At 39.5% G+C, this 19,227-nt stretch overlaps 1 protein-coding gene across 9 annotated transcripts in view; it reads left to right on the forward strand.

Annotated features, from left to right (window-relative positions):
- The window catches only part of LOC140195339 (uncharacterized), a 123,319-nt gene that overhangs the window by 56,095 nt on the left and 47,997 nt on the right, over positions 1–19,227 (forward strand). For 8 of the 9 annotated variants that reach the window (XM_072253481.1, XM_072253483.1, XM_072253485.1 and 5 more), the window contains exons 12-17: positions 4,853–4,906; positions 6,649–6,744; positions 9,452–9,509; positions 11,079–11,168; positions 11,987–12,123; positions 18,319–18,423. In XM_072253481.1, coding sequence (XP_072109582.1) covers positions 4,853–4,906; positions 6,649–6,744; positions 9,452–9,509; positions 11,079–11,168; positions 11,987–12,123; positions 18,319–18,423 — 540 coding nt within the window. The remainder of the gene's footprint in view (positions 1–4,852; positions 4,907–6,648; positions 6,745–9,451; positions 9,510–11,078; positions 11,169–11,986; positions 12,124–18,318; positions 18,424–19,227) is intronic. The other variant, XM_072253488.1, reaches the window with a different exon arrangement.

Here is a 19,227-nt window from a genome sequence, read left to right on the forward strand (position 1 = left end):
CCGTTTCTTTAGGTTTTGGAAGGAAGAATAGTATCATTCAAACTCCCCGGCCAAAGTAAAAGGAGTTTCAATTTTTATAGATTCCTCAATTACATTTGTTCATCATGACATCGTTTCAGATCTGAATGGCAAATTTTTGTTAATTACTGGATTACTTTTTAATAAAAAAGTTGTTATGGTTAATGCCTATGCTCCAAACGTGGACTATCCGGAATTATTTAAGTATTTATTTACTTATTTTCCTAATTTAAACGACTATACGTTGATAATGGGTGGTGACTTTAATTGTTGTTTAAATCCCTTGATGGATAGATCTGTATTTAGTCAGGCTTTACCGAATAAATCGGCCACTCTTATCAACTCTTCTATGATTGATTCTGGAATTTCAGAAATTTGGAGATTTCTATGCCCTAAGGATAAAGAGTTTTTATTCTTCTCACATGTTTATCATACTTATTCTGGAATTGACTACTTTTTTATTGACTCTTGTTTAATTCCTTCTGTGATTGTAACTATGACTTTATTGTCATTTCTGATCATGCTCCAATGAAACTCTCTGTCAAGTTATTGGATACATCTCCTAGTACTAGACAATGGTGGTTTAATTCCAACCTGCTTCAAGACTCGGATTTTGTTAAGTTTATGAAGGAACAGATTGATTTCTTCTTTTCAACTAATATTACGGAAGAAATTTCCAGCGGGACAGTATGGGACACTTTTAAAGCATATATCCGTGGACAGATTATTTCCTATTCTGTTGGTTTGAAAAAATGTATCAAGAATGAAACACTTCTGTTGGTTGATAAGATTAAAGAAATTGATAAGAAATACAATCGGCCCTCTTTATCTGCGAGTTCCGCATGCCCGAATTCAACCAACCGCGAATAGAGAAAACCCGGAAGTGCTCTTCCAGCACTTGTTGTTCGAACATGTACAGACTTTTTTTCTTGTCATTATTCCCTAAACAATGCAGTATTACAACTATTTTATATAGCATTTACATTGCATTAGGTATTATAAGTAATCTAGAGATGATTTAAAGTATACGGGAAGATGTGCGTAGGTTGTCATGGATCGGGATCGAAAAAAACCTTAAGTTCTCTTACTAAGTAAGTCGGAACAAGTACATTCGATATTATTTAGCGTCAAGTTAGTCAAATGTTTGTCTTAGTATATGGTATATATTTTACCTTTCTATGCATATGAAATACTTAAGAAACGTATGTTTCAGCACCGGGCTGGGGAACGGAAGTTCCCAAGTTCGATCCAGTGACAGACTGCTCCCGAGCATGTTCTCCATCCCGGCCGGGTTAATGTGGAGGATCAAAAACCCAAAACCCCAAAACCCAATAATTAAACCACTGTGTTGCTGCATAATAACTGTTGCTTTAATCGGGCAGGGTTTTTCTCATTTTATCCTTTTAAAATTGTTCCGACCGTTGACCGACTGTAGCCTAACGCTTTTCTAAAGACCGATGGCGTTTCACCGCTTTCTGATCACTTTATTATTTCCACTTTATTTTAAATCGCGATCGTGATTACTTTCATGAACAGAAACACTGCGGATTCAGAGCTCCGCCACCGGGTCCTAATGCCCACCGCATTGAGACAGGTTAAATAAGGTCCGGGGTACCGCTGGGTCCTAAGGTCCACCGCATTTAGACAGATTGAATAAGGGACTTGAGCATCCGCGTTTTTTTGGTATCCGCGAGGGGTCCCAGAACCAATCCCTTGCGGATGAGGAGGGCTGACTGTATTCCATTGCTCCTAGTAAGGAGCTTTATAAACGAAGAGTCAAACTTCAAATGGAACATAGTTTATTACTAACATCCTCGATTGAAAATCAACTAATGAAAATCAGAAGTGAGTTTTATATACATAGTGATAAATTGGGTAAATTATTAGCTAATCAATTGAAAACTGCTTCGGTTAAATGCCAAATTATCAAGATTTGTATACATGATGATACCTTGTCAGTTGATCATGAGGAGATAAACAAATCTTTTCAAGAATTTTATACCTCTTTATACCGCTCTGAATTTCCTCATGATCCCAATATCATGCATGACTTTTTAAGGATATTGAACTTCTCGAAGAACGTTTAACATTAGAAATTCCCATTGCGGATGAAGAAATAAAAGGTGTTATTTCCTCAATGAACTCTGGCAAAGCACCTGGTCCTGATGGTTATACAGTAGAATTATTTAAGTTTTTTTCTTCTATTCTTTCTCCTTGGTTGTGTAGAGTTTTTAAAGAAGCAATTAGATCAGGTAAATTACCGCAATCATTTTATCGAGCTTCTTTTTTTCTAAAGAAAAATAAAGATCCTACTGATTGTGCATCACAGATCCCTGCTGAATGTAGATTCTAAGATTTTTTCTAAAATACTAGCTACTAGGTTAGAGAGGGTATTACCTTAAATTATCTCTGTGGACCAAACTGGATTTATTAAAAATCATTATTCATCTTTTAATGTTAGGAGATTAATGAATATTGTTTATACTCCTTCACTTAGTACTCCAGAATGGGTTATTTCATTAGATGCTGAGAAAGCCTTTGACAGAGTTGAATGACCATATTTATTTAGTGTGCTTGAGAAATTTAATTTTAGTTCGATATTTATATCTTGGATTAAATTGAAATACCATACCCCTGTAGCTTCGGTTTTTACTAATAATCATAGATCTCCCGTTTTTCACTTATTTTGGGGTACTAGGCAGGGATGCCCTCTTAGTCCATTACTATTTGATACTGCTCTAGAACCTTTAGCAATTGCTATTCGAGATTCACCTAATATCCTTGGTATTGCCCAAGGGAATGAGATACATAAGTTATCATTATATGCAGACGATTTGTTATTATATATTTCTAATCCTGAGAAATCCATTCCCACAGTTTTATCCTTGTTGGCTCAGTTTAGTAACTTCTGTGGTTATAAATTGAACTGTTTCCTCTAAACATGCAGGTTCCAATATCTGGATGTTTACCATTTAGACTGGTTACCGACTATTTTACTTATTTAAGGGTTAAAATTACAAAAAAGCACAAGGATTTATTTAAGGCTAATTTTTTTTTTACCTTTAATTGATCAGATTAAATATCTGTTTACTAAATGGTCACCAATGTCTTATCATTGATAGGTCAGATTAATGCTATCAAGATGATTATTTTACCTAAATTCTTATATTTAAGCAGTGCCAATTTTTATTTCAAAATCCTTTTTTGATAATGTTGATTCTAAAATTTCTTCATATATATGGCAGAATAAAAGTCCTAGATTAGGTAAAAGATACTTACAGAAGTCTAAAAAGGTCTGGCATTGCCGAACTTTAGATTTTACTATTGGGCAATTAATACTCAATATTTAAAATTTTGGTCATGGGACTTATAATTTCAAGTCCACATTGGGTAAATCTTGAATATATGTCTGTCCAAGGGTTTTCACTGGGTCCTATCTTAGGGACTTTGCTTCCCTTTGCTCTTTCTAAATTGCACAAACAAATGGATAATCCAATAGTTAAATATACTTAACGAATATGGCTTCAAATTTTGAATTTTTTTGGGCTGAATCAATTTATTCTAGCAAGTCTTATTATATCTAAATTTTTTTCAACCCTCTATTATGGATCAAACCTATTTGGCTTGGAAAACCAAAGGTATGTTACGATTTTGTGATATATTTTTGGATAATTGTTTCATATCCTTTGGACAATTATCTAATAAATATAATTTGCATAGATCCCATTTCTTTAGATAGTTGCAGATTAGAAATTTTTAAAAAACTGTTCTTCCTACTTTCCGGAATCTACATCCAACGGATATTTTGGAAAAAATTTTAGATTTAAATCCTTTTCAGAAAGGTATAATAGCAACTATTTATAATACAATTATGAAAATACGTCCAGATGTATCTAATAAAATTAAGAATGATTGGGAAAGGGAAATTAAGTTTACCTATTGAAAAATGGGAAAAAAAATTCTTCAATTAGTTAACTCATCCTCTATATGCGCTAAACATGAGTTGATACAGTTTAAAGTAGGACATAGGGCCCATATGTCTAAGGATAAATTAGCTCATTAATACTCCCATATAAATCCTGTATGTGATAGATGCCACTCTGAGATAGCTTCTTTAACTCATATGTTTTGGTCATGTCCTTTTTTGAAAAAATACTGGAAAGATATCTTTGATATTATTTCACCTGTTCTAAGTGTTGATTGACCACATGACCCTATTACTGCAATTTTTGGTTTACCAATGATAGAACCAAATCATTTAACCACTTCAGCTGGTCGGATGATTGCATTTCTTACATTAATGACTAGAAGATCGATTTTGCTGAATTGGAAAGTGATCAATCCTCCCAGCACATTTTATTGGTTCTCTGAAACTATGTTGTGTTTAAATTTAGAAAAACTTAAAAGTGTCATTTATGATCCTTCTATTAAATTCGAAAGGACTTGGAGGTCATTTATTCAACACTTCCATATGATGTAATTTGACCGTTTCCAAGCCTATTCTATTTCTTTTAAATATATGCAGAAAGGAGCGGAGTCAATGACACTAGTGGCTCTTTTTGATCTTATACAACAGCCCATGTCTTTTTCTTTTCCTTAGTTTAGTTGGTTACCATTGTTAGATTAGTTTTTTTTGGGGGGGGGGTATTTTTATTTTTTTTTCCCTTTTTCATGCTATTTCTTTTTCTTGTATATTATATTTGTATTTTGTACGATTTTGGGAGGTTTTGATACCTGTGTGTCAACTGAGTTTGTATTTATATATGTTAACAATGTAATCCCAATAACTTTTTATTAATACTGTTATGTTTATCATTTTGATATTAATAAAAAGATTGAAAAAAAAAGAAAAGAGAAGCAACAGTGGGAAGAACGCATGGCCTGGATGGTAGGTGTCCTTCGTGATGAGTGTTACCTTGCTGTGACAGTGCTCCTTTTAATCGTGCTCACCGGTGGGGAGGGCTTTACCTATTATGGACTGTGTTCTATCCACTAGTTCTTGTAGGCTTTTCTTTTCAAAGGCTTTGATGTTTCCATATTTGGCCATGATGCAGCCAATCAGTGTACCCTTCGCCAAACATCTATAAAAATTTGTCAGTTTTAGATGACATGCTGAATCATAGAAAACTTCTAAGAAAGTACAGGTGCTGCTGTGCCTTCTTTGCAATGGCATTTATGTGCTGGACCCAGGACATAATTAAAGTGATAACTGAGGATTTAAAGTAAATGACCCTCTCGACCTCTGATCTCCCTGATGAGGACTGGTTCATGGACCTCCAGTTTCTAACTCCTGTAGTCAGTAATCAGATCTTTGCTTTTGCTGACACTGAGTGAGAAGTTGTGGCATCATTCAGCCAGATTTTCAGTCCCCCTGCTATATGCTGATTTGTTGACACCGTTGACTTGGCCATTGATGTTGTCAGCAAACTTAAATATGATATTGGAGATGCACTGAGCCTCACAATCATAAGTATAAAGTGAGTAGAGCAGGGAGCTAAATGCACAGCCTTGTGTTGTACCTGTATCGATGGAGATTGGGGAGAAGTTGTTTTTACCATTCCAAACTGACTGTTGTCTGCAAGTGAGGAAATTGAGGATGCAATTGCACAAGGAGGTATTGAGGCCAAGGTCCTGAAGCTGATTGATTAGTTTTGAGGAGATGGTAGTATTGAATGCTGATCTGTAGTCAATGAAGAGCATCCTGATGTATGGATCTTCTCTGTCCAGATGTTCTAGGGCTGATTGAAGAGCCAATGTAATGGCATCTGCTATTGATCTGTTGCAGATCCAAGTTGCTCTTAAGGCGATACTTGATATGCTTCATCACCAACTTCTCAAAGCACTTCCATCATAGTGGATGTAATTGCTACTAGACGATAGTCATTGAAGCAGATTTCCACATTCTTCTTGGGTACCGGTGTGATTAAATCCTGCTTGAAGCATGTGGGTATCTCAAACTGCTGAAGTGAGAGGTTAAAGATTATCAGTAAACGCTCCAGCCATTTGATTAGCACAGGTTTTCAGTACTCAGCCAGGTACATACACTGTCTAGACCAGATGTTTTCCATAGGGTCATTGTCCTGAAAGGTGATCTCACGTTGGACTTGGAGACTGAAATTACAGAACACTGGGTGCAGTGGGAGTTTGTGAAGGTGCCTCCATGTTCTGTCTGTCAAAGTGAGCATAAAAGAAATTCAGCTCATCTGGGAGTGAAATCTTGTTGGTACATATGTTGCACAGTTTTACTTTGATATTGTTCAAGCCCTGCCACAGCTGTCGAGTGTCCTTCTGTGATTCAATTTTGGTCAGGAATTGCGACTTTGCATGTGCAATGGCTTCCTGGTGGTCAAACCGCAACGTCTTGTCCTTGCTTACTGGTAACAATTATGGGGCTATATAAATGAGTTTTGCTGTTGCTCATATCTGTATGTGGCCTAAGAAAATGTGTAGTTGTATAGTTTAAAACAAGCTTGTCAACAGTAGTTACATACAAGGTAGCACAGTTAACCTGACATGTGAATTAATTCATTTAACAGTCTCAAAGATTTGGTCAACTGTGGGCCATGTTCAAATGCTTGACTTTTGTGACCATGTGATTTTTCCATTCACAAAGCAAATTGTGTTTTTCAGTATAGGTATCCAAATTTACAGAAAATAAAGCCAACAAATACTTTAAAGTCAAAAGTAGCAGAAATTGAAAGGATTGATGGAAGAGGAAGAGTGAAGGTAAGTCAACAACGTTAAGTGCTCATTATTAGGGAAAGGGAAACCTGCGACAGTGTGAAACTTATTGTATCCGCCTGGATGGACACTACTTATAATGGAACCATATGGTTCATGGCCGTGACATCCTACCTGATCTTGTGCCTCATGGCTTGAGCACATAAGTGACAGTAAATTTAGGCTCTTGTGCCAGCTCTGCCATTCATCAGGGTTTATTATCTATATCAGTGCCACTTTCCTGTACCAGTACCTCTTTTTGATTCTGTAATATCCAGAAATATCTCTATGTCTGTCTTGAATATACTGTACTATTCAACGTCCACAGCTCTGCTGGGTAGAAGATTCCAAAGATTTGCCATCTTTTGGATAAAGAAGTAGCTTTTTTTTTCCAGTCCTGAAAGGCTGACTTATTTTGCACTTGTGATACCCGAATCTAGGCACCGCAGGCAAAGGAAACGTCATCTATCCTGCATCTACTTTTGCAAAGCAGTTTAAGATTTTTCCTTGCGTCAGTAAAGTCAATAGGGTCCAGTCTACTTGGCCTCTCTTTATAGTGTCAGATCTCAGTAATTTTTGATCCCCTGGTTCTTTTAGGAGTTCAAGAATGAGTAGAAAAGCTTTGATTCTTCATAATCGTTTATTTTAAAGCTTAAGCAAAGAAACACACACCTAGCATGTGAAACTTGGAGTGAGGAGCTGACAGAGACAAACAGCAAAGATGAAGTAAAGGTAGCACTTTTGCAAAAGTCTATCACCTTTATAGTCCAGATAATAAAAAATTCCTTAGATAAATGGACCCAATCAAAAGGCACAGCCAAGTAAAAATGAAGAAGGGTGACAAACTGTTATGTAACTGTTATACACAAAATGCTGGTGGAATACCACAGGCCAGGCAGCATCCATAGGAAGAAGCACAGTCGACGATTTGGGCCGAGACCGTTCGTCAGGACTAACTGAAAGAAGAGATAGTCAGAGATTTGAAAGGGGGCGGGGGAGATCAGAAATGATAGGAGAAGACAGGAGGGGGAGGGATGGAGCTAAGAGCTGGAAAGTTGATTGGCAAAAGGGATACGAGGCTGGATAAGAGAGAGGATCATGGGACGGGAGGCCTAGGGGGAAAGAAAGGGGGAGGGGAGCACCAGAGGAAGATATAGTGACAGGGACAGAGGGAGAAAAAAGAGAAAGAAAGTGGAAACAAATTAAAAAATAATAATTAAATAAGGGATGGGGTAAGAAGGGGAGGAGGGGCATTAACGGAAGTTTGAGAAGTCAATGTTCATGCCATCAGGTTGGAGGCTACCCAGATGGAATATAAGGTGTTGATCCTCCAACCTGAGTGTAGTTTCATCTTGACAGTAGAGGAGGCCATGGATGGATATATCAGAGTAGGAATGGGATGTGGAATTGGCCGAGAAAGCGTTGTACACTGGCGCCATCTTGACTTGAGAAACAGAATTTTTATTTGTGATTCACATGCTCCTTTTTTCACAGTGGAACCCAAACAGGGACAATTGTCAAGCATGAAAAACTAAGTATTCAAAACTGTAATGTCATCAGTTCTAGGGTATTCATTCCCCTTTGCTCAGTGCTTAGTTGAACCATCTCTTGTAGCTGTTACAACTAATAGTATTTTTGGATAAGCCTCCATTAGCTTTGCATGTGATGGAGCAAGATTTCCCTATTTCTGCTTGCAAAATTGCTCAGTCTGTACCAGATTAGTTGGGGAGCAGCAGTGGACAGCAATCTTGAGGTTCTGCCAGAGATGTTCAGTCGGGTTAAAGTCAGGACTCATGACTGGGTCTCTCAAGGACATCAATTTTCTTCATCTGAAGCCACTCCATGGTTCCTCTGGCAGTGTGATTTGGGTCATCGTCTTACTGAAAGATGCAGTTCCTCCCCGGTTTAAACTTTCTAGCAGAGCCTATCAGATTTTTATCTAGGATCTCTCTGTATATAGCAGCATTCCTCTTCCCATCAATCCTGACCAGTTTTCCAGTCCCTGATGCTGAAAAGCATCCACATAGCATGATTCTACCTCTACTATACATTACTGTAGAGAAGATGTTACTTGACTGATGCGCAGCATTAGGTTTACACCACACATACTGCTTGGTTTTGAGGCTAAAATGATCCACTTGAGTCTCATTCGACCATAAGACCTTCTTCCACATCTTTACAATATCTTTAAAGTGACGTTTTGCAAAGTCTTTATGGGCAAAGATATGCTTTTGTTTAAGCCAGGGCTTCTTCCTTGCCACACTTCCATATTTACCCTTTTGTTCAAGGCCTTGGAGATTGTGGAGCCCTGAGTTTCCTCTCCAGTTACAGGCACTGACTCCTGCAGCTCACTCAGAGTGACTGTTGGTGTAACAGTAGCCTCTCTTACAAGTGCCATTCTTCTCTGGCTAGAGGGGTGGCCTGACCTAGGCAGTGTGGCTGTGGTTTCATATTTTTCCATGTTTTCACAATGGACTGCTATGAGTTCGGAGGTATGTTTAGTGTCTTTGAGATTGTCTTGTACCCTTCTTCAGATTTGTGCTTCTCTATTATCATTTGTTGCATTGCTTTGAATGATCTTTTGTCTTCATTTTGGTTTGGTCTGTTGAAAATCTATAATACTGTTGGGCCTCTATGTAAATTTGACATTTGAGTAGAATAGAATAAATTCACTTTGTTTCTTCTTTGAAGTTATTTTATATTAAATTTCCAGGTGATCCGAGATTATGATAAATCTCCACGCAGTGAGAAGACAACTGCAAGAAAAGATGGTAAAATACAGCATTCACTGTTTTTCTTTGAGCAGTAAGAAGCATGAAAAACACTCTGAAGGTGTCAGAATGTTCCTTTATTTAAAGATAATCACAAAACCTGTGCCATTCCCTGTAACAAATTTTTCAACTTACTTAATTTTAAGAAGAACAGAACAAATGATGCTATTTTATACCTTCATGAATGTTTGCTTCTCTGAGTTCTGGTTGTGTAGTGATCAGGAAATGGAATCAGCAGCCATCCACAGACAAGAAGGACAATGGTGGCTTGTTTTTTTACCTCAATTAATTTTGTATTGAAAGTTAGGCAGAAGCCCTAGTTCCATCAATTTAGTGAACTAGAGCCATCTGCTCCATTTTGCATGCTGTTGTATTTACCTAGATCATAAGAAACACGAGTCACAGGAACAGAATTAGGCCATTGAGCCCAGTGAATCCATTCCAGAATCTGATCATGGCTGATTTACTTTCATTCGCAACCCCTTTCTCCTGCCTTATCCCTGTAACCTTCGATGCCCTTACTAATCAAGCATCTATCTATTTTAAGACCCCTTCAAAAGTCAATGCCTCAAAAAGGGGCATCCATCATCAAGGACCCCTGTCACCCAGGACATGCCCTCGTGTCATTGCTACCAACAAGGAGACCTGAAGACACACGTTCAGTGTTTCAAGAACCCTTCCACCATCAGGTTTCTGATGGACCATAAACACTACTTCAGTATTTTTCTCCTTTTTTCACTACTTAATTTAATTTTTTTTATGTATATACTTATTGTAATTTATAGTTTTTGTTGTTATGTATTGTAATGTACTGCGGTCGCAAAGCAACAAATTTCCTGATGTGGCAGTAATATTAAACCTGATTCTGATTCTGAATCTCTGCTTTAAATACAGCCAGTGAGTTTGTCTCCACAGTTGTCTGTGGCAATAAATTATACAGGTTAACTACCGTCTGGCCAAAGGAATTCCTCCCCATCTCTATTCTAAAGGGTCATCTTATCTGAGGCTGTGCCGTCTGGTCTTGGCTTTCTCACTTCAGGAAACATTTTTTCCCGGTGTCCACTCAATCCAGGGCTTTCAATATTCAGTAGGTTTAAATGAGATCCACCCTCGTTCCTTTAAACTCCAGTGAGTACAGGCCTGGAGCCATCAAAGCTACTCATGCATTAACCCTTTCATTCCTGAAATCATTCTTGTAAACCTCTGGGTTTTTTGCAACGCCAACACACACTTCGTTGGATAGTAAAATTATTAGAATTAATATTACTTAAAAAGATCGTCATATTGATACCTAGCTGATGACTACTGAAATCAGATCACCATTTAACCTCAGTCTGCATTATTTTGAAAAGTCTCTGGAACTGATTTGTGAGTATCCTCAAAAATTAAATATCAGATCAGGACAAGCTGTATAATGATCTGCAAACCTCGACTGTATTCTTACTATGAAGTCTGGTTCATTGTGAGAGGTATCAATTTGTTGCCATCTCTTGGAATCCATATTTCCAAGTGGGCAAGGAATTATTAGCACTCATTCCTTTGTACCTAACTTTATTTTGTTTTCAACAGCTGCAACAGCTGATGACTTGCGATGTTCAATAGGATCAAAAATTCTGGAAGGTCATATCAAAAAATCTAATATTATGAAGGCAATAATAGGTTTGTTTTTTTTAATATTTCATTCCTACACAATTTCATGTGTCGCTTGAATGTAAAATTAATTAAAATTTATTAAAATATGACTGTTCCAAAAAAAAATCTCAAAACGCATGTTTTAGGCAATGAGAAATCATGAAAGGCAGATTTTGCTTAGTACAGAAACTTCAGTCTTGTTGGCTTTAGAGAGGAAAAGGGTGAAAAGAGATTTAATGGAGGACTTCCAATTCATACAATAGAGTAAATAAAATGAAACAGTTCTCAAAGCTGGTTTGCTGCCCAGAATTATTTTCTAGTGCAGTGTCTGATTAGCCTTTGAAAAGCTTTGCTCTAGTGTGTGGTGGAAGCCTGTTCAATGTAAGAGTGCACTGGAAACAAGGAAAGAGTGTGGTTGAAATGGCCGTGGATGCTGAGAGGGCAATGGAAACAAATTCATGGTGGAGAGGAAGGTAGCTACAGATTTGCCATTAGTTTTCAATAGGAAATGGAATAAAGATCATAAAGGGAAAGAACTGCATGAAGGATTTCTCTTTAAAACACCAGTACTAACTTGAGCCAAACCACAGCCTTATGAGCTGTGCTGTTCTCCAATTTTGTGATTTGTGTCCTATTGAAATTCCTGTTGGGATATCTATTTTGAGAATCAAGTGTAAATCTTGGAGTTCATGGAGATCTGGGAAAGCTGTAATTGAAAATTTAAAAATTGAGGAGTTGCAAGGCTTGGAAATTGCTAGGGTGAGTGGTGTCACAATTAGTCAATAATTCTGTAATCCCTTACTCGTCTTATCAGAGTAAAAATATGTATATACTTCTATTTCCAGGGCTAGATTTTTTGACTGAGTATCATTATGAAGAAAAATCTAAACCAATATATTACTGTGAGCTGTGCCATTATGAATTGGATCTTAAACCTATGTTGGCTCATATCTCTGGACTTAAACACAAGAAAATGTACATAGTAAGTACACAAAATGGCATACATTCATCATAAATGTGATTATGTTGCACATTTTTAGTTTTTTGTATTAGTAGAAAACTTACTCAGAAATATATTTTGTTAACCAAAGCAGACTGAATAAATGGCAAATACTGTTTTTTTTATTTGCGATGTTATACGTTGTAAAGGTTAAATTTCTCTGGCAAAGAGTTCTTTGGAATTGGTATTTTAACAATAATTGCTAATATTTTTAAATAATTAACAACAGAAATACAATTTATTCTTTGAAATGGTAACCATTGTAATTAAAATTAGATAGATGAATGTGGTTTAAAAAGGCCACATGTTGACTTTGCATAGCTTCATTGATTAATGATTTCCACTTGGTAACTGGGCATATCTTTGATCTGTAATTTCTGCTCCACCATCACTTCTGTGTAGTTAATAGCACACTCATTTGCCTGTGATATCTCACAGTGAAGATTTTGAAGTGCTGCTGTGTTTCCAGGGGGAAGTCAAAGTCAAGTAGATGGGAGAATCGTTTAGCTCATGGTGGAGTGGCGGAGCAGACTCGATGGGCCGAATGGCCTACTTCTGCTCCTTTGTCTTGTGATCTTATTGTTGAATGCACAAGTACGTGTATGCACAGGTGCAGTGGAAAACTACTTACGGCAGCATCACAGGCACCATTCACAAGAAAAATTTAAATTTAACATAAATTGTACACTATTATATATTATTTTATGCCATATTTCATTAGCAGTTTGAGAGATTAGCTGTGTCTGGCTCTAGCAGATTTCTGCAGGGAACGTTAGACAGATTGTATAGCTGTCTGTTATGGAGGCACCAATTCACAGGATTGGATAAAGCTGCCAAGGGTTATAAACTCAGCCAGCTCCATCATGGGCACTAGCCTCCCCAGCATGAAGGACATATTCAAAAAGGCAGTCCCTCAAGGTGCGGCATAGCTTCACCATAGAGAACATACCCTCTTCTTATTAATACCATTAGGGAGAAGGTGCAGGATCCTAAAGACGCCTGCTCAGTGTTTTGGAAACAGCTTCTTCCTCTCCATTATTAAATTTCTGAGCAGTCCATGAAGCCATGAACACTGCCTAACCTCTCTGATAAAATATATGCTCCCTTTTTGCACTACTTATTATTTTTATTTCTTATTGTACCGTAGTGATTTTAAGGTATTGCACTGTACTGCTGTTACAAAACAACAAATTTCACGACACATGTCAGTGGTAATAAACCCGAACACGAGAAAGTCTGCGGGTGCTGGAAATCTAAAGCAGCGCACGGGAAATGCTGGAAATCTAAAGCAGCGCACGGGAAATGCCGGAAATCTAAAGCAGCGCACGGGAAATGCCAGAAATCTAAAGCAGTGCACAGGAAATGCCGGAAATCTAAGGCAGCGCACAGGAAATGCCGGAAATCTAAAGCAGCGCACGGGAAATGCCGGAAATCTAAAGCAGCGCACGGGAAATGCCGGAGATCTAAAGCAGCACACAGGAAATGCCAGAAATCTAAAGCAGCGCACAGGAAATGCCGGAAATCTAAAGCAGCGCACAGGAAATGCCGGAGATCTAAAGCAGCGCACGGGAAATGCTGGAAATCTAAAGCAGCGCACGGGAAATGCCGGAAATCTAAAGCAGCACACAGGAAATGCCGGAGATCTAAAGCAGCGCACGGGAAATGCCGGAGATCTAAAGCAGGGCACGGGAAATGCCGGAGATCTAAAGCAGGGCACGGGAAATGCCGGAGATCTAAAGCAGCGCACGGGAAATGCCGGAGATCTAAAGCAGCCCACGGGAAATGCCGGAGATCTAAAGCAGCGCACGGGAAATGCCGGAGATCTAAAGCAGCCCACGGGAAATGCCGGAGATCTAAAGCAGCCCACGGGAAATGCCGGAAATCTAAAGCAGCGCACGGGAAATGCCGGAGATCTAAAGCAGGGCACAGGATATGCCGGAGATCTAAAGCAGCACACAGGAAATGCTGGAGATCTAAAGCAGCGCACAGGAAATGCCGGAGATCTAAAGCAGCGCACGGGAAATGCCGGAGATCTAAAGCAGCCCACGGGAAATGCCGGAAATCTAAAGCAGCGCACGGGAAATGCTGGAGATCTAAAGCAGGGCACAGGATATGCCGGAGATCTAAAGCAGCACACAGGAAATGCTGGAGATCTAAAGCAGCGCACAGGAAATGCCGGAGATCTAAAGCAGCGCACGGGAAATGCCGGAGATCTAAAGCAGCGCACGGGAAATGCCGGAGATATAAAGCAGCGCACGGGAAATGCCGGAGATCTAAAGCAGCGCACGGGAAACGCTAGAGGAACTCAGCTGGCCAGGCAGCATCTGTGGGAAAGAGTAAACGGTTGGTGTTTTGGGCTGAGGCTCTTCATCAGGACTGGAAAGTAAAGGGTAAGGAGTCAGAATAAGAAGTGCAAGACGGCAGGTGATAGGTGAAACCGGGAGGGGGTGAAGTAAAGAGCTGGGATGTTGAAAGAGATAAAGGACAGGAGAAGGGGGAATCTGATTGGAGAGGACAGAAGACCATGGGTGAAAGGGAAGGGGAAGAAGCGGAGGTGCTCCTGCCCCTTCCCTTTCTTCCAAGGTCTTGAGTCTTCTCGTATAGATTCCCCCTTCTCCAGCCCTTTAACTTCCTTGGGTTTATCATTTCAAAGGATTGAAGTTACTGACCCTCTCCATCTCTGATCCCCTGATGAAGACTGACTCATAGACCTCCAACTGCCTCTTGCTATACTCAATAATCAGTTCTTTGGTTTTGCTGACATTGAGTAAGAAGTTATTGTTGTGACACCATCAGCCAGGTTTTCAATTTCCCTTCTATATGCTGGTTCGCCTCCACCTTTGAGTTGGCCATTGGTGTTGTCAGCAACATTAAATATGGTACTGGAGCTGCACTTATCCTCACAGTCATAAGTATAAAGCAAGTAGAGCGGGGAGCTAAGCACACAGCCGTGTTAACCTATGTTGGTGGTGATTGTGGAGGAGATGTTGCCAATCCAAACTGGAGGAACTGAGTGAAATACATGTTAGTAGGGAAGTGGTGTTAGGTAAATTGAAGGGATTAAAGGCAGATAAATTCCCAGGGCCAGATGGTCTGCATCCCAGAGTGCTTAAGGAGGTAGTCCAAGAAATAGTGGATGCATTAGTGATAATTTTTCAAAACTCTTTAGATTCTGGACAAGTTCCTGAGGATTGGAGGGTGGCTAATGTAACCCCGCTTTTTAAAAACGGAGGGAGAGAGAAACCGGGGAATTATAGACTGGTTAGCCTAACATCAGTGGTGGGGAAAATGCTAGAGTCAGTTATCAAAGATGTGATAACAGCACATTTGGAAAACGATGAAATGATCGGACAAAGTCAGCATGGATTTGTGAAAGGAAAATCATGTCTGGCGAATCTCATAGAATTTTTTGAGGATGTAACTAGTAGAGTGGATAGGGGAGAACCAGTGGATGTGGTATATTTGGATTTTCAGAAGGCTTTTGACAAGGTCCCACGCAGGAGATTAGTGTGCAAACTTAAAGCACGTGGTATTGGGGGTAAGGCATTGATGTGGATAAAGAATTGGTTGGCAGACAGGAAGCAAAGAGTGGGAATAAATGGGACCTTTTCAGAATGGCAGGCAATGACTAGTGGGGTACTGCAAGGCTCAGTGCTGGGACCCCAGTTGTTTACAATATATATTAATGACTTAGATGAGGGAATTAAATGCAGCATCTCCAAGTTTGCGGATGACACAAAGCTGGGCGGCAGTGTTAGCTGTGAGGAGGATGCTAAGAGGATGCAGGGTGACTTGGATAGGTTACGTGAGTGGGCAAATTCATGGCAGATGCAATTTAATGTGGATAAATGTGAGGTTATCCACTTTGGTGGCAAAAACAGGAAAACAGATTATTATCTGAATGGTGGCCGATTAGGAAAAGGGGAGGTGCAACGAGACCTGGGTGTCGTTATACAGCAGTCATTGAAAGTGGGCATGCAGGTACAGCAGGCGGTGAAAAAGACGAATGGTATGCTGGCATTCATAGTCATAGTCATACTTTATTGATCCCGGGGGAAATTGGTTTTTGTTACAGTTGCACCATAAATAATAGTAATAGAACCATAAATAGTTAAATAGTAATATGTAAATTATGCCAGTAAATTATGAAATAGGTCCAGGACCAGCCTATCGGCTCAGGGTGTCTGACCCTCTAAGGAAGGAGTTGTAAAGTTTGATGGCCACAGGCAGGAATGACTTCCTATGACGCTCTGTGCTGCATCTTGGAGGAATGAGTCTCTGGCTGAATGTACTCCTGTGCCCACCCAGTACATTATGTAATGGATGGGAGACATTGACCAAGGTGGCTTGCAACTTAGACAGCATACTCTTTTCAGACACCACCGTGAGAGAGTCCAGTTCCATCCCCACAACATCACTGGCCTTACGATTGAGTTTGTTGATTCTGTTGGTGTCTGCTACCCTCAGCCTGCTGCCTCAGCACACAGCAGCAAACATGATAGCACTCATAGCAAGAGGATTCGAGTACAGGAGCAGGGAGGTACTACTGCAGTTGTACAAGGCCTTGGTGAGACCACACCTGGAGTATTGTGTGCAGTTTTGGTCCCCTAATCTGAGGAAAGACATTCTTGCCATAGAGGGAGTACAAAGAAGGTTCACCAGATTGCATCCTGGGATGGCAGGACTTTCATAAGATGAAAGACTGGATCGACTAGGCTTATACTCGTTGGAATTTAAAAGATTGAAGGGAGGATCTTATTGAAACATGTAAAATCCTAAAGGGATTGGACAGGCTAGATGCAGGAAGATTGTTCCCGATGTTGGGGAAGTCCAGAATGAGGGGTCACAGTTTGAGGATAAAGGGGAAGCCTTTTAGGACCGAGATTAGGAAAAACTTCTTCACACAGAGAGTGGTGAATCTGTGGAATTCTCTGCCACAGGAAACAGTTGAGGCCAGTTCATTGGCTATATTTAAGAGGGAGTTAGATATGACCCTTGTGGCTACGGGGGTCAGGGGGTATGGAGGGAAGGCAGGTACAAGGTTCTGAGTTGGATGATCAGCCATGATCATACTGAATGGCGGTGCAGGCTCGAAGGGCCGAATGTCCTACTCTTGCACCTATTTTCTATGTTAAAATGTTTAAGGAAATTGAGGATCCATTTGCACAAGGATGTATTGAGATTATTGATTGGTTTTGAGGAGATGATAGTGTTGAATATAGAGCTGTTGTCAGTGAAGAGCATCCTGATATATGCATCTTCACTGTCCAGATGTTCCAGGGCTGAGTGAAGAGCCAATGAAGTGGCATCTACTGTTGACCTGTTGTGACAGTAGGCAAATTGGGGCAGATCCTAATTGCTCCTCAGATAGAGTTGGTATGTCTCATCGTCAATATCTCAAAGCATGTAGATGTAAGTGCTACTGGACAATAGTCATAGAGGCAGGTTACCATGTTCTTCTTGGGCACCAGTATGATCGAATCCTGCTTAAATCATATGGGTACCTCAGACTGCCAAAGCAAGAATTTAAAAAATACCGGTAAATGCTCCAGCCAGTTGATTAGCACAGGTCTTCAGTACCCAGCCAGGTACATACATTGTCTTGGCCAAATGCTTTCCATTGGTTCATCTTCCTGAAGGATGCCCTCATGTCAACCTGCAACTGAAATCACAGGGCTGCTGGGAGCTGTGGGTGCTTGTGAGGGTGCTTCCATGTTCTTTTGGTTAATGCGAGCGTAAAAAAAAGCATTGTGAAATCTTGCTGTCACCTGTGTCACTTGGTTTTGCTTTGTAGGAAGGAATAGAATTCAAGCCCTGTTATAGCTGTTGAGCATTCTTTTGTCATTCAAGTTTGGTTCAGGATTGTCACGTCACATTTGAGGTGACCTTCTGGGGGTTGTACATGGACCTCTTTATCTACTGGCACCCATTATGAGGTTATATGAATGAGGTTTTGTTGATGCTCATATCTGAGTGTGGCCTCAGAAAATATGTAGTTGTATAGTTTACATAAAACTTGTCAATAGTAGTTATTTGCAAGCTAGCACAAGTTAACCTGATATGTGAGTTAATTCATTTAACAGTGTTGAAGATTGGGTCAAATGTAGTCCAGCTCGAATGCCTGACTTTTGTGACAAGGGTGATTTTTCTGTTCCTGAAACAAATTGTGTTTTTCAGAGAAGGCATCCAGATTTATGCAAAAGAAGTCCAATTTCTGACAAACTAATTGTAAAAAAACAAGCAGCAGAAATTGAAAGGACTCATGGAAGGGGAAGAGTGAAGGTAAGTCTACAACATTAAGTGCTCATTATTAGGGGAAGGGAAATCTGTGACAGTGTGAAACTTATTGCATCCACCTGGATGGATGCTACTTTTAATGAAACCGTATGGTTTATGACCCTGACATCCCACCTGATCTTGTGCCTCCTGACTTGGGCACACAAGTAGTAGGTTATTCAAGCTCTTGTAGCAACTCTGCCATTTATCAGTGTTTATTATCTGTATCAGTGCCACTTTCCTGTACTAATACTCAAAGTTCAAAGTAAATTTATTATCAAAATACATATATGTCACCATATACAACCCTGAGATTCAAGATTCAAGATTCAAAAAACTTTATTGTCATTCTAACCATCCATCAACTCTGCAGGGCAGAATGCGACAGTGTTTCTCAGAGGCAGTGCAATTCATCACATAACAATTGCAACAGTAAATAATAAACATAACAATAAATAGTAAAACACAACAGCCACATTTTCTTGTAGGGAATGGCAAGAAGTACAAGAAACAGATTAGAATCAATGAAAGACCACATCAGCAGGATGAACACCAGTGTTCAAAAAATAATCATCAAACTGTGCAAATACGGAAAGAAGGGGGGAAGGGAATAAATAATAAACAAGTAAATACAGGAATAAATAAATAATGTGTAAATATCGAAGATGTGAGAAGAAGAGTCCTTGAAAATGAGTCCAGTTCAGTGGGTACAGTTCAGTATTGAGGCAAGTCAAGTTGAGTGAAGTTACCCCCTCTGGTTCAAGAGCCTCATATCTGTTCTTGAACCTTGTGGTGTGGGATCTATGACTC

Source organism: Mobula birostris, chromosome 3, assembly GCF_030028105.1.
Source record: "Mobula birostris isolate sMobBir1 chromosome 3, sMobBir1.hap1, whole genome shotgun sequence".
Taxonomy (NCBI): domain Eukaryota; kingdom Metazoa; phylum Chordata; class Chondrichthyes; order Myliobatiformes; family Myliobatidae; genus Mobula; species Mobula birostris.